Here is a 14,999-nt window from a genome sequence, read left to right as displayed (position 1 = left end):
ATTTGTGAGGAGAAACACTGTTGGCATCATAGAACGCTTTTCTGTCGACCGGTGTTCGCTCGAGGACTGAAATTCTGACACGAGCAAAAGGTAGCATTAATTATCTACGGACGATCATGCATAATTTTACGTATGAAACTATGCAACATATGAGCGTGACATACACTGATCAACCCAGTCCACCTACACTTAGTAACAGAGTCGCGTAATGCGTCATATAAATACATCACACAGTACAAAACATTAATCTTACTAGATATCGCATTTGATGACATTTCGCGAGAGTAGTTGCACGTACATACGGCGATTCGTATTTTTCCTTTTTTTTCCTTTCTTTTCTTAATATCCACTACGTGGAAAGTTTTCCACGAGAAAAACTGTCTTTGCATATGATTTGTATAAAATAATATTATGTACAGCCGCGCTGACTTCACTACATTCAACTTGTACATCTTTCGAAATTAACTTTCGAGCGATGGTCTCTTTGTCTCGATGTCTCTTTGTGATAGTTCCCACATGTAACCATCATTTTCAAAAAGATACGTGATCCGCTGCTCGGAACTTCCGTCTAGAATTGAAGAATTTGGTTTATCCATTCACGAAATTCGGAAATGCGAGTGTAAACTCCTGGTTGATTGGGTACCGCACAACCTATTCCCCAACTGATCACCCCAGCAAGTATCCAGCGCTTATCGCGCGCCCTTTGAATCACCATAGGCCCTCCACTGTCACCCTGCAACGATACAAACTCTTGTTTTAGTTCTTGCAAATTTTGTATTCAGTGCATGAATGGAGTTACATATTTCTCTTCGTTTTCTTCGCTTGTGAAAGTACATAAACACTTGTGGAAACTTTTCATGAATACATCGTACGTGCTCTCCGAAATGTTTGATATTTAATTAGCGTTACGATGAAACACGACTATCATGATTATATCGATTAAATTTGAAACAAATTTGAATATATATGCAAAAGTTACAAAACTGAGCAACCATTTATTCATAGTATTTCATTTTCACAGTATTAAATTTTTTAAGTTACGTGAAAGTATTACTAAATGACGCGAATTTAATTAATCAGTATGTGCTACAATGTTGTGCAAATACACATAGCCACTATATATACATATTTCAAACCGATTAAATATTTTACCAATATAACGATGGCAGGCGTGCCTCATTGTAATGCTAATAAAATTTCAAAATGTTTTTCGTGATAAGTACTCAATTACTTTCGTGTGTCATTATATTCGTATTTACATATAGAACGAAGAGAATTAGCATACCTCACAGGAATCGTATTCGCCATTTCGCCATCCAGCGCAAATAAAAATATGTGGAATGTGTTCGATGTATCCGGCATTCCTGTACATAACCTCGCACATTGTGTTATTTATAACTGGCACAGCCACTTCTTGAAGAACTGATGGCAATGGGCCCTCTGAGAATTAAGTTTTAATCAATATACGTTTTAAATTATGCCATTACGAGAAGACTTATAAAAATGAACGTATTGGTACCGTCATAAAGTCGGCCCCAGCCAGTGACATAAGCAGTACGGCCGACGTAACTTTCGTCGTCATCCGGCAAGCAAATAGGCAGAACGTTTGGTTGAAACGGTAACAAAGGTTCGTAGAATCTCAACAAAGCAAGATCATATTCAAAGGTTCGAGGATCGAATTGTGGATGACTGGCCACGATTTGAACTCTTCTTTCTTGATAGCCATAAGGTTCGTCTTCGTTGGCAAGGTCATGTTCGCCGATTCTCAATAATAAATCGCTTGGTGGTACGCTGCAGATGAAAAATCATATTCAAAGAAACTTTCAAACGAACACTCTTTTTAAATGAAGATATATTTTTCATAAAACTATGGTTCGATAATATGCTCGGTTATATCATTCTTATTGTGATCGATTAATCATAATGACGAAATAATATAGATCGAAGCTAATCGTAATGATAAACATGATACCAACTTTTCGACGCAATGCGCTGCTGTTATTGCCCAATTCTCATTGAGTAAAGCTGCGCCACATTTGTGCAGATACGTCGACGTCCTCCATTGCCGTAACGAGATCTGAAAAGAAAACATCGATCTTACTCAACGATGCTTGACTGTGCACGACTTTGTGTATCAATTACGTGAACACGTAACATGTGTGATATGGTCGTTTATACACACACACATCGATGTACAAGTACGTTGTATAATACGTTTCGATATATGTGAAAATAACACAGTGACTGATAAACGGTCGCGAGATTTTCACTTTAATTCCGAATGATTTAACGAAGCTCCGAGAACTTTCTCGAATTGTACTCACCTGCCAAGGCCATTTTCCAAACGAGCTACGATTCCCACCGACGATTCGCGACTCTGGGAACAATCTTCTTCCGCACACTGCAAGAACAAGCATCGTCGAATTTAAACCCTTCAATAAATTCGCGAATCTCAATGACACAGCCATGTTGGAGAACGAGTCTTCTATATTGGTCCAACTGGATGAACCGGTACCATCGCGAGCGCCCCTTCCCAGCATGTTTTTTCTTCCTCACACCTCTAATTATGCGTACGATTCTGCTTCGGGTTTGGCAAGTGAAAAAGATCATCGCGTTTTCTGGCCAGTTATTCACGATGCGGTCATGAATGGAAACGATTCGTCAATGTTACCTCGCACGCTTCGTTTTACATATGCAAATACGTTTTTTCATTCTTTCCTCTTTTAATCTTTGTTTCTCACGATCACGCGTTATAATCGTATTGTATAACGTTCAGATTTCTATATTATCGACTATAGATTCTCATTTCGTAGCAGCATTTGCGTAAATAAGATTTAAATAAATGTTCTATTGATTCTGATATGATAGCGACAAGATTAAAGTTATCCAAAAATTACGAAACATTATCGTCATCGATCGAGCTACTCTTTATACGACCGGAGATTAAACGATTGTATAGGATAAGCTCACCTTGCTTGTAATCCGACATGTTGAGCGTTTCCATCGGTACCGGAAGTTCGGTATCTATCGTCACACTGGCGATCGAGGATAGAGTTGTCAAGATAGTGGGTCTTTTCGTTACCTCGTGCTCTGTACCAGTTTCTGTCGTTGGTTTAGCTAAATAATCGTGAATTTTTTTATGAAAAACAAGAATACGTATAAAACTATTTAAAAATAGCTAAAATATAGAGCAAAGAAATCGAAGGACTCGTAACAAAAGCAACCCTTATCTATATGTTTGCCTCTTTTCAGAAAAGTTAAAAATTACTGTAGCATCTTTAGTTTCAGTTCGTTACGTTTCGATTCTTTTAAACAAAATATTGGCCTTGTTACGTAATTTTTACGAGCGTGTCATTCGAATGTCAATACTTTTGGTTCTCGCAAAACCTTTTAATAGTAAAAATCCGGAAGAATTCATTGGTAAAAGAAATAATCGACAATTGATAGAATATTTCTAAAAGAAGGCGCTATATAAAATATTCGATAAAATATTAATTCCACGTCCTATGAATATATTTCACATTTCGCTACGAGCTTTCGGAATAAGTCGACGTTTTCCTCGAATTACTGAGTACCGAGTAGATAGTTGTTTTTGCAACATCGATCGCATATTGTGCGAGTTCTGCTTCTGATTACCAACTAGATCGATTATTATCTGGAAAGTGAACAAATTTGACGAGCATCGTTTTTGTTTCAAGTCCCTCAAATTACTTAATCTCCGTACCAGAAGTCGACAATTGCGATGTAGATTCTGGAACAAGCTTATCAGTCGTATCTTCTACCGTTAGTGGTTTTTTGGTAGTGGGCGACTGAATCATAATCCAGCCATCTGGAGTTGTTATCGGAGTCCACTCGCTTTCGGTTTGATCTACAGGATGATTCAGGATTATTAACGATCGATATCGTACATTCGCAGAATTTTCTTATTCGCGCGTCTAACGAATAAAAGTAATTGGAAGCACTCGAAAACTAGAACGGAGTGCAGTTATCGGAAAATAATTCGACTCGTTTAAATTACAACGGAAGAGAGAGGCGAGAGATGGAATGGGAGATCGTGGATGCTGTTCGCGTGGCATTCGAGAGGAAAGATTACGGTGGACGGTTTAAACCGTTACAACGTTCCGACGCAACAGAATTTCATCTTCTATCGATGCGCGGAGAATATGCACGGCCTTTCCTTCTTTAACAAATTACCCGTTCCTAGACACGACGATTAAGACGTCGTATACGGAAATTTTATTTTACAATTTTGTTGCGTGCACGGTTTGGAATGCAATTACCGACTGCAAAGTGAGACTGATCGCGGTCAATAGATACGGCAAAGTGTTGGCGAATTTCTTCAACTATATCGATGCCTTTGCTGTTGTCTATTTACGAGTAACATACAGATTTATTGTACAATCGAATGCTCTTTCTAGGTATGCTATTATTCATGACTACATACGGTGGAATGAAATTTCACTCACATGATAGCTTTTAAGCGTTAAGCAAAGTGGATATTCCATCCTAACTATGGAATTAATGAATTAATTAAAGAATTAACAGTAGAGAAACGTGCTTCGACAATAGCGTTGAAATTATAACGAAGATATCTACCTTTAGATCGAATTGCATTGCGTAAATATCTATGGACGATAGCGTAAGTTACGTGGTAACGTAAGAATGTTTTTTATCGAAACATACGATACATATATAAATATAATACTTAGAAACGAATGATATAAAAGTTCTACTAATTTTCAAATCTAGAAGTTTCTTTAAAAAAATATCATTATCTGATAGAATTCGTCGAATTTATTAGGAGTACGGGTGTGAGAGTAGATAAGATCCTTAGTAATCGATCAAATTCACGAAGCTCCCACGATTTTCTTAATGCTACATAATTAATGCAGGAGGCGTGCAACTCGACGTGAATTGCCACCGAGATGATTTCCTATGGACGACAAGAACGTCACGTTACACAATGGATATCCGTTTTCTTCGATTTCACCGAGCATCAATTACTGTTTTCGCTCAGCATGCGAATGGAAACTGTAAATGGCCGCGCTCAAACTGATCGCATATACGCGTTTAATTACCAATTATATAAATTTTAAATCGTCCAATTAGATCACGCGTTGTTTAATTGAACTTATTAATTGGATTATACATAGCTCAGTACCGTTGCCGATAAATAATTCAATTTATTTACGCAGTAAAACCCCGATAAGCCCGGGATTTTGCAACTCGAAAATCTGTATGCAGTAACTCAGTAAAGCACCGATGAGACAAAATAACTTGAAGATTTTAATTTTAAAACTTTCAAATATAACTATATTTAAATAAATGGTAAATTAAGATTTAATTTGAAGAACTAAATTGAGGTAGAAATTAAATGTATCAAACGTGCACATACTCAAAAAAGATGGTAATAAGCATAAGCCTCGATGTAACAAAAAAATACAATACAATACGATGATATGAAGACTTTGAGATTCCAGTTACCAAGTTTCAAATTCTGTTTTATAACATTGTAGCTATGAAAAAGTATTCCAAGGATTTGCCTCGTATTTTAAAGGAGTATAATTCCAACGAAATTTAAATATCATCCTTATTAGACTGCGGATTTTTATGCAAATTCATACTTTTATAAACGTAACTAAAGAAATAGAGCCCGAGCAAAGATTTGTCCTATTAAATATCACAACGTGTACTATACTTCAAATATTTTATACGTATTTTAGTATACCATATGCATTCTCTGTATTTTCATACATTTTCATATCTCTCATAAAGCCATAAATAATCCTAATCTAATTATGAGAAACTATGGGAGATAATAAATTATAGAAAACTTTGCCCTCAATGGGTTAACTGTTCCTACTTACCTAGTTGCGTAGTTGTCGTCGAAAACGTCTCCGGATTCTTCGTAGTCGTATCGTCAGAACTCGATGTCCATGTAACGAGTCCAGGTGTATAAGTAGTATGAGAAGTTTCTCCAAAGGTTTGATTAACAACCGACACCTTTGTCGAAGTAACGTACGCTGGCGTGGTGGTAGACGTATCGATGGAAGACGACGACGCGAAACTGACATTCGTTACGGTGGAACTAAGCAAGGTTGTGGATGTCGTCGAAGAAGGCTTGCTGATAGGTTTAATGGTTGGCTTAACAGTAGGCTTGCTGATAGGTTTGCTGGTAGGCTTACTCGATGGTTTCGTAGGCTTCGTTGATTCTATCGTTGGCTTAGGTTTCGTAATAGCAACGGTGGTAACATTAATCGACGACAAAGATCCCGTTTTTTCGGTGGTCGTTGCGTAGTCGGGCTTGGATATCAGGCTCGGAGTCGTCGTGCTGATCTTCGTTGGTTTTGGTCTCGGAACAGTTGTTAATGGCTTTGGAGTAGTTAGCGGCTTCGGAGTAGTCGTTAGCGGCTTCGGAGTAGTTAACGGCTTCGGAGTAGTTAACGGCTTCGAAGTCGTTGTTCGAATCGTCGTAGGTTTCACCTTTTGGGTAGGCCTCGTTGTGGCGATGGTTGTGAATTTTTGAGCAATCACGGTTTCCGTGGTTGAGCTTACCGGTTTTGTCACCGTGGAGAAAGCAACGTTCTCGGTAGTCGTCGCGATGGTTGGTCGTTTGATGGATGTCAAAAGAGGTTTCGTGGTGGTCGTTGACGATAAAGTACTTAAAGTGGTATTTACAGGTGGTCTTATTGTGGTAGAAGGAGGAGGCCTCTTCGAGGGTGTAATGGGCTTCTTCGTGGTAGCTGTTGGTCTCCTTGTACTGCTACTGATTACCGGTTTTTTAGTACTGGTAGTAGGTTTTTTGGTGGTAGCATGAGTCAATGGTTTCGCGGTTGTTGCGTTTCTTGGTGGGAACCTCGTAATTGGAGTGATCCTTTGAGTAGTCGTGATTACAGTTTTCGACGTTGTTGATTCGGTTGTTCGATCGACAGTCGATTGAAGAGGTTTGGGTGTGGTTGCATTGGTAGGCCTATGGACAGTCGAGTGGGTTGGTTTATACGACGATGAGTGAGTTGGTTTATACGACGACGATTGCGTTGGTTTATACGACGATGAGTACGTAGGTTTATGCGTCGTGGTCGAATGAATCGGCTTCTTGGTAACGAATTTAGTCGTTTCGGCAAAGGTTTGCGCGGTGGATAGCGGCCTTGTCGAGATTTCTAATGTCGTTGGCCTTTGAGTGGTCGTCGCCACTGGCTTTTTAGTTGCCACTTTTGTTGTTTCTTTTACGGTGGTTGGTTGCGTGCGGATACTCTGCGTAGTGTACATGCTGGTCGTCTCCTAAGTATTTGTAAGGAAGAAGAACTGGATTATTTCACCGAATAACTATTGGCTACAGCTTATATAAAAAGATGGAGAAAAAAGATTCGTTCTTTGAGAACTTCGATATGATTGAATTCAACGTTGTTGAGGCAATCGTGAGAACGAAGCTAAATCTTGATAGGTGTGTTCGAAGCCATAACTCACCTCGGTGGAGTACGTCCCAGTTGGTTTCTTTTCGTTGATCGGCTTCGGCCTTGAGAAATACTCAGGTATATCGTTGCTCTCAATTGGCCCATGAGTCGTAACGAACGGCCTTGCAGGAGAACCATCGTCGATACTGTTGTCTTGAGGAAAAATGTCAGGTTCTTCGTCTATCTTACAACAGCTACCGAAATAGAAACGGTCGATGCAAGTGCCAAGATGCGTGCCATTCGCCTTTGCGCAGGTAAACGCAAACATGCAAACGCCAGTTTCGCCAGTTCTTCGAGACACACATGGCAGGTGCCTGATATTCCTTCCCGTACCTAAGGACATTTACAGTAGAAATCTTCAAATAAAGTCAAGAATGATGTAGCCAAATTTCATCTTTAAAGATTACTTGCTGCACCGGCAGTGTACGTTAAACAATTTTAAATGGTACATTGCAATTGAATTTTGAGATCAGAAGATTATTTCTTTTCCTTTCTCTCTTCCATTAAGGAAAAAAGAACTGAAAGTTGAGAGAGAAAGAGAGAGAGAGAGAGAGAGAAAGGGAGACGGAGATCAACATCCGTATTCTGTGATCTCTAATCGAATGAACGTTAACCTTTGCTCGATACCAATAGCTGTGTATTCGCTGTACGCGTTCTACATTCAGTGTGTAACGCTTGAAGGTAGGTCTCGTCATCGTTTATAATGGCCCTTAATCGTCCTACTGTGCAACCACAATCCTGTCATAGATAATGAACGATAGCAAGTAGTATAATCAATTAATAATCGCGTCGAAAGAGGCTGTAAATCTCTCGACGGAAGCGGGTGTACTGTTCCTGGTCTTTAATTGCATCCGTTATAGAACGATTATTACGGAACGGTGGGCGTAATTGCTTTAATGGGCTCCAAATATGTACTTATTAAGAGGGTAGATCGTGAACAGTGCAGAAAAATTCCAAGATATCGCAGATAAATGCATAGCTGCGTATAGTTTATGATTTATAATATCGCAAAGTGTTTTAGTTTCATTAAATTCGAACATGTGGATGGGTGAGAATCACAATGACGCGAGTCAGGCCGTTGCTTATTTTATAAAACGGTGTTATGCGTTTATTATCATGATAAAATTATTCTATCTTTCTCAAATTAGAATTGATATACTAAATTAAAATTCTCAACATTTTTGAAACGTGTAAATCATACGTATCGATCGAACCGACAACTGTTTAGTAATTTTTAATCATTTATGGAACGTAGCCGATATGTAATGTAGTATAGCGGGCGTTATCGAAGAACGAATTGATGTCAGGCAAAGCAAAGCATCTTGGTACCGTTACGTTTCGATGTATGAGCTAGATGCCCGACCCAAAAGTCGGTCACAGTCATAGCCTAATGTAACAGCCCGTTTTCTTCCAAGACACCTCACAATCTTGGCTTCTCCTTCTCGTCCTATTACGTGTTGGCTACCTAACGAAACCCTCTCGCACATTCCAAGGTTCTTTGACTGAACGTGATTAAATCGACATACCTGACCCGACCCATCTCGCCGGAACAGACACACCTATATGATGAACGTCCGTGGCAGACTCGTTAATAATATATCCGTCTTATGAAAAAACTAGAACGATATAGCCAATATATATATATCTACTTTTTATTTGTATTACAACCTGAAAAGAACGATATGAAGTAACAATTAATTAATAGAAAAAAACACGAGGTATTTATCGAGTTTCTTCGAAAGAAATTCTTTCGTAATTTCTCTTCTTCTTTTGCATTTGAATTTCTAAGACCCTGATAAAGATGCAAATTGAATGATCTATGAAATATAGGAAACTATAAGAAATATGTTCGAAATTAGACTATAAAAATTATGAGATCGACGTTGTTATAGATGATAGTAACGCGTTTTTCTCGGAATATTTACTTTCTTCTTGGCAGTGGAGGTTGATGGCCGTAGCGAGTGAAAATCGACCGTAAAATTATATACAAACCCGGCACCCTTACTTTCGGGTCAGTCGGCCAATTCCCTTGTCCATGATATTCTACGTGTTTGGTGTCCTTCCGCGTAGAAAATGTATGCTACCGGAAGTGTCGTCTGAGTCACAGTCGTGAAAGAAAGTTACCGATTTCATTACGCACTTGTTGGAATTTCAGTCGTGGCTATACCAAGCGTACATGCTTGCGCGTACATGCCCACGCGAATTCGTACCATCGAAAGGATTTCACTGATGGTGATAATGTATTCCGTCAAATCTCGTAAAAGATCGGTTGAAAACAACAAACTTGAACGATGCATAGAGCGGCTCGTGAAAGGATTCGAATCATTTACATTTCATTAATACTGTTACGAGACATGGCTGTCGTGGTTATATCGGTAAAAACTAAAACCAATCTGAAACTATATACCGAAGTTACAAGTCATTCATGGCAAACATATATTTATTAAAAATGTTAGTATGATCATTAAATACTGTAACTTGTCAATATACTTAGTAGTTTGGAAACCTCAGTCGAGATATGTTATCTTCTACCCATTTTCAGATTAGTTTCAAATGTTGTCAGTATAATCATGATAATCGAATCTCGTTACAACGCTAATGAAAAGATATCTCGTATGAAATGTAATACATTCATTAAAAAAAGTTTCTATCAATAAGCATTTAAATAGTTTTGTGAGCTGCTGTAATTTCACTTGCCATATCAATAATCGGCAGATTCTTCTCGTTCAATTATGTCGATTAAGGTCTTTAGTTTGATGACCGATTTTTCGTTGAGGACCTCGAGGTATGGTTTGAATGAAGCGATCGGAATACCAATGAGAACGAAGATGACGAGATCGGAAAAATCAGTGTAAGTCGTGTACACGCCGATGACCGGGACTGACCTACTTGTATAGATAACTGACCAGTTCGCCCACGTTGCATTCGAACTCGAATCCAAGGTAGGTTCAATGTCGTCCTGCGACTCATATAGGTAAATAACCGCGCATATACAACAGGCGTGTACTTTACATGTGCTTGAATACATCGAAGAATATGTATATACAGGTTTAGCCCTGCCCATGCCAGGTATTTGCGTACCGATCCGTTATTCGGCTGACACTCGGAGAAAATCCAAGAATCGCGGAAAGAAAAAGAACGTGCACGCGAAAAAGGAAAAATTTGTACTCGTCTTTCGTAGTTGAACCATGCTACCTACCCGCGTGACTGTATACATATACTGTAACTCATGAAAATATTCGAACACTTGTAGACATACTTCATAGATATAGTATATGCGTTATACGAAACATTCTGAAATTTCGTTAGCACTGTAACGACTATCGTGATTATGTTGGGAAAATTTGAAACGAACCTAAAGATGTACATAGAAGCTGCAGAATATTTAGAGCAGGTATATATGTATTTTGCAAAAATTACAAGAGAATTTTAAAGAGAAACAGGTTTTATTAAGACAAATATCTATACTGTATGTTAAATTTTTACGTTTCTAACTAATTCTAGTAAATGTCTCAAATTCTATATATATCTCAAATTTGTTTCAAATTTTACCAATTAAATCACGGCGATCGTGTCTCGTTACAGTGCTAATGAAATTTCAAAGTGTGTTGTATAACACGTATGACACACTCGTATACATAAAACTGTCTAATATAAGTGTTGAAATAATTTTGTGAGCCACTGTATAGTTCTAATGACGGAATCGAGAGCGAATACGAATTTTGGAATCGAAGCTATTCGTTAAGATACGTTTACGTTGGAGCTGCGATAAACGATAAGAGCGGCGATGAGAGCGAAGCCTAGAAGCACGCGTAATTGTTTTATATACACATGCATACACGTGTACGTACATAAAATAATTGCGTGCATTTCTACGCTTCGCTCTCATCGCCGCTCTTATCGCAGCTCCAACGTAAACGAACCCTTAGGCGAATGAAAGAGCGTTGATCTTTGCAACGTTGATGATTTCTGTGTTGGAACTTGGATATGTTGAACAGTTTTGGAAGTGAAACGAGTACTCGACACGAGTTTCACTTCGTTCCCGTATACCGGTTGAAAGGCTCGCGATATTTTCAATTTGAGAATAACTATATTCGAAGTGACTTACTTCCTGGAATAAATTGTGGGACATAGATCGGGGAAGCGATGATGGTATTCAACAGCACGTTGGCTAGGAAGACGACGACCCAAGTTTTTCTTTCACAATCCCACATCTGAAAAAGGAACAGAGAAAAGAACATGAATTTTAGATGAGTGCGAAGAACACGTGACATCTAAAAAGTAAAAAGTGGTTAGCGCATTGACACGTCCACAACAATGTCACTCCTTTTAAGAATTGCTGAGAAAATTCTCACGAAATAATAAAAGTAAGATTCCTCTTACCCACTGATTAATCTACGTTTTTTGATATTTCACGATTTAAGTTCTTGATATCAGTTTCAATTTAATAATTGGATAAGTATGATATTATAGATAAAGTATCGTACTAAATGGTGGAAATCGTAAATAGATATTAATAAATATGACGCAGTTGTAACGCAACAGATTTGTATGACTCGCACAAATTATTTGGATAAGATACAGTTGGACACTTTATCAAAATTAGTGCGAGTTGGTTGGCTATAATTCTAGCTAATCGAACTGTTCAAGTAGAAGGAAAGTACTCAAACAGTCGTTTGTTATAAAAATCAATGGAAAAGATGTTCGATTGCGGGTTTGCGAAAAATATTAGAAACATAAGAAAAATATCTAGACTGATAATTAGATCGTGAGAATGGAAAGGTCGAAGTGAACGACCTTATGAGAACAGACATTCGTTTTCAGCAGTAGTACAATATTACGTGAAAGCAGCAATAACACAGAGAAACAAATTCTTGTATTTTCGCCGCGACGTTCAAGTACTTTCCACATATTCTTCCTTTTTATCTGTCCCAACGACGTTAATGTCGTTTACGAGGCTGACGCGACATCAAGCCATGGTTACCCGATATTCATCGTACAAGAACTAAGTTACAGTTATTCAGAAGCAAGAATTCGGCTGTAACGTTATATCCTGTCCGGTTGAATCACGGATCGCCTTAGACTCGTATATCGTCGAATCCATTTGAAAGAACGTGTCCTTCTTTTCCATTCTTTCACGATTTTTACGCCTTTATATCACCAGATAAAAAAAAAAAAGGACAAAAGTAATCGTAACGAAGAGGAAAAGAAACATGTTAGGTTGGAAGTGATAAAGATGTAATTTCTCGGTTTTGCTTGAAAATTCAAGTAATTCTCGTTTTCCTTCGAGTTGCCCGAAGAAATGCAATGATCTCATCCAGTGTGCACTCGCTCCTCCTCTTTGAGGAAGTGATAAAAACCGTTACAGTTACCCAGAGGCAGGAATTCGGGTGGATGAAGCAACAAATGTCTACGTGAGTTGTGTCGGCTTGTCGATGGTCAGGTTACTGGTTTTCCTGCTTCTGATTAGTTAGGCGACAGTTATCTTCCCCGTCTCGATTTGGAACAGAATATTCTTTTCTTTTTTTTCTCTTCTTCTTCCTCTCTCTTTTCGTTTTTCTACGAGCCAGCACTTTTGTAGAAAATCGTACATGTTACCGTAACGTTTCTTCGAGAAAACAAATAAGTAAATGACTTCCTGCGAAGACTATGAATAACGAACGTCGAGCAGATTATCCAGTTGATTACTAGAAATTATCGTTTCAAGTATTTAACGATCACTATTTGATAGTTATACGACGTGATCGAAGATTTTTGTTTCGTATTCCGTTCCGTTTATAAGATACTGTAATACCGTACGAAATCATTTAAAAGCAAATACCCATGACGTTGCTGTTTTTTTTTATTCTTCGTGTATAATCAAATAATTTGATATATGTACGTATTCCCGAAGACGAATACGATATCCATCAGCGTTGAATCGCAGGGTGAATCAAACAAACATCGGTATCTAATTTTCGTAATTAGCAGATTCGAGGACGAACGTACACGCGTGTGCAACCGTGTCCCTATATAAAAAGCTTTTGTTGTAGCCTAGTACGTAAGTTGTAACGGTACAAGCCACTTTCATTTGTACGCACGTATCTAATACAAGGCGCACATGTGGGTTGGCGCCGAAGTACGGTTCAGTGGAATAAAACAGCCATTTGGAAGCGTAAAAACGACCGTATTAAGCCAAAATTCGTTAAAAGTACGATCGTAAATACTTTTTGGCTTGATCGATGGACCTGTATCCGAAGCCAGGTATACCTATGTATATCCTGAGCAAGATATTTCAGCGCGAAAGAACGTCGTTAATTGGATATAAGATTAACACAGATACGTTCCAAACTTTGTACAGTTATGTGGATTTTCGAACGGAATACTTTTCCTGATAGCTGTTTGGGGTTGATTACTTCGAAAATAACTAATCGCGGTATAACGTGATTTATGCGTTAGTTGTCTCCGATCGTGAAGCGAAATTGTAATGGAAAACAAGTATTTAGGCGTGACCTTTATCGATTTTTTTTCACTTGATCTGCTCGTGAATGTCATACGAAACAAAGTGATATTATCGAGAGGATGACATTCATACTAAAACGTGGCGTTTGTGAAAGTTTGAATTCTGCTTAAAGAAACGAACGGTATTCGTGAACGACATACGGCTCGCATTGGCAAATCTCTGGCAGTTCTGCGATTTCTTTCAATCGGTTATCCGACGAACGCTCTTTTCCCTAACATGTTTTATTAAAACGTTCGAAATTAATCATGAAACAAATTGTCAGAAATATTGCATTTAGACGTAACGTACTACGGTTGCAGATTATATCGTACAATTATCGTATTCTTTCCATTATAATCGTAAATATTGCTTCGATATATCACGATGTTTTCTTTCTTTTCTTTTTCGTTTTCTTTTTTTTTTTTTTTTTTTTTCCTTGAAGCGAGATTCTCTCGAGTTGAATCGATAAGCTTACCTTTTCTAATGACGTCGAGCGACTGCAACGATGAACGCTACTTCGTCGTCAGATTCCGAGGGACATCATCCCCCCAGCAAGCTTAGAATTCTCACCCTCCCGAAACGCTTTCGTAGCTGTGTCGAACTTTGTACACCTTCGAAGAAAATTCACCCTTGAACCCAGGCCGAAGCGTAACAAAATTTCGACCTGCTCACAACAGGTAGCACCAATCGAACTGGTTTGTCGGTGGTCTTTGCGTAGTTCACGACTTCTGGATCATCGATCCAGGTGTTCTCCGGTGCGCTCCGCATGCACGAATCCCAACGCGACGCATCGTTGTCCGTGAAGGCCCCACCATGACCGATAGAACGAAGCCAAGCTAAACTACAGGACAATTCCGCACGGTAGACCGTGCCAGGGTCGAGGATATTCCTCGTGTTGAGACTTTAGCACCGGCTCGAGGTGAGGTGGTGGCAATGACCGTTCTCCTCCGTTGCTTCTCTCCTTCTAAACGAACGATTGTCCTTCTTTCTCTACGAACGGCTACCTTCGTGCCTCCTCTTTTCGAGGGCCTGTTGGTTAATGCTCTTCTGGCCTTTTCAACGTT

General features: G+C 38.8%; 1 protein-coding gene across 2 annotated transcripts; it reads right to left on the bottom strand.

Annotated features, from left to right (window-relative positions):
• Positions 1-207: 207 nt before the first annotated feature.
• On the bottom strand, positions 208-14,763 carry LOC132911454 (serine proteinase stubble). Of its 2 annotated transcripts, XM_060968073.1 has the most exons (11): positions 14,411-14,763; positions 11,563-11,668; positions 7,468-7,787; positions 5,868-7,281; positions 3,725-3,868; positions 2,971-3,117; positions 2,325-2,401; positions 1,977-2,077; positions 1,520-1,791; positions 1,286-1,440; positions 208-733 (listed from the first exon to the last, which is right to left on the bottom strand). In XM_060968073.1, the coding sequence occupies exons 2-11, from the start codon at positions 11,666-11,668 to the stop codon at positions 569-571; spliced, it is 2,901 nt and encodes a 966-aa protein (XP_060824056.1). In that variant the 5' UTR covers positions 14,411-14,763; the 3' UTR covers positions 208-568. The 2 variants fall into 2 exon arrangements, with proteins under 2 accessions (XP_060824056.1, XP_060824055.1); XM_060968072.1 differs by lacking the exon at positions 14,411-14,763 and having other exon boundaries at positions 11,563-11,829.
• Between the last annotated feature and the right edge of the window lie 236 nt (positions 14,764-14,999).

Source organism: Bombus pascuorum, chromosome 10, assembly GCF_905332965.1.
Source record: "Bombus pascuorum chromosome 10, iyBomPasc1.1, whole genome shotgun sequence".
NCBI classification, from domain to species: domain Eukaryota; kingdom Metazoa; phylum Arthropoda; class Insecta; order Hymenoptera; family Apidae; genus Bombus; species Bombus pascuorum.
The sequence above is the reverse complement of the archived record's forward strand: the minus strand, read 5'-3'. Positions and strand labels throughout refer to the sequence as shown.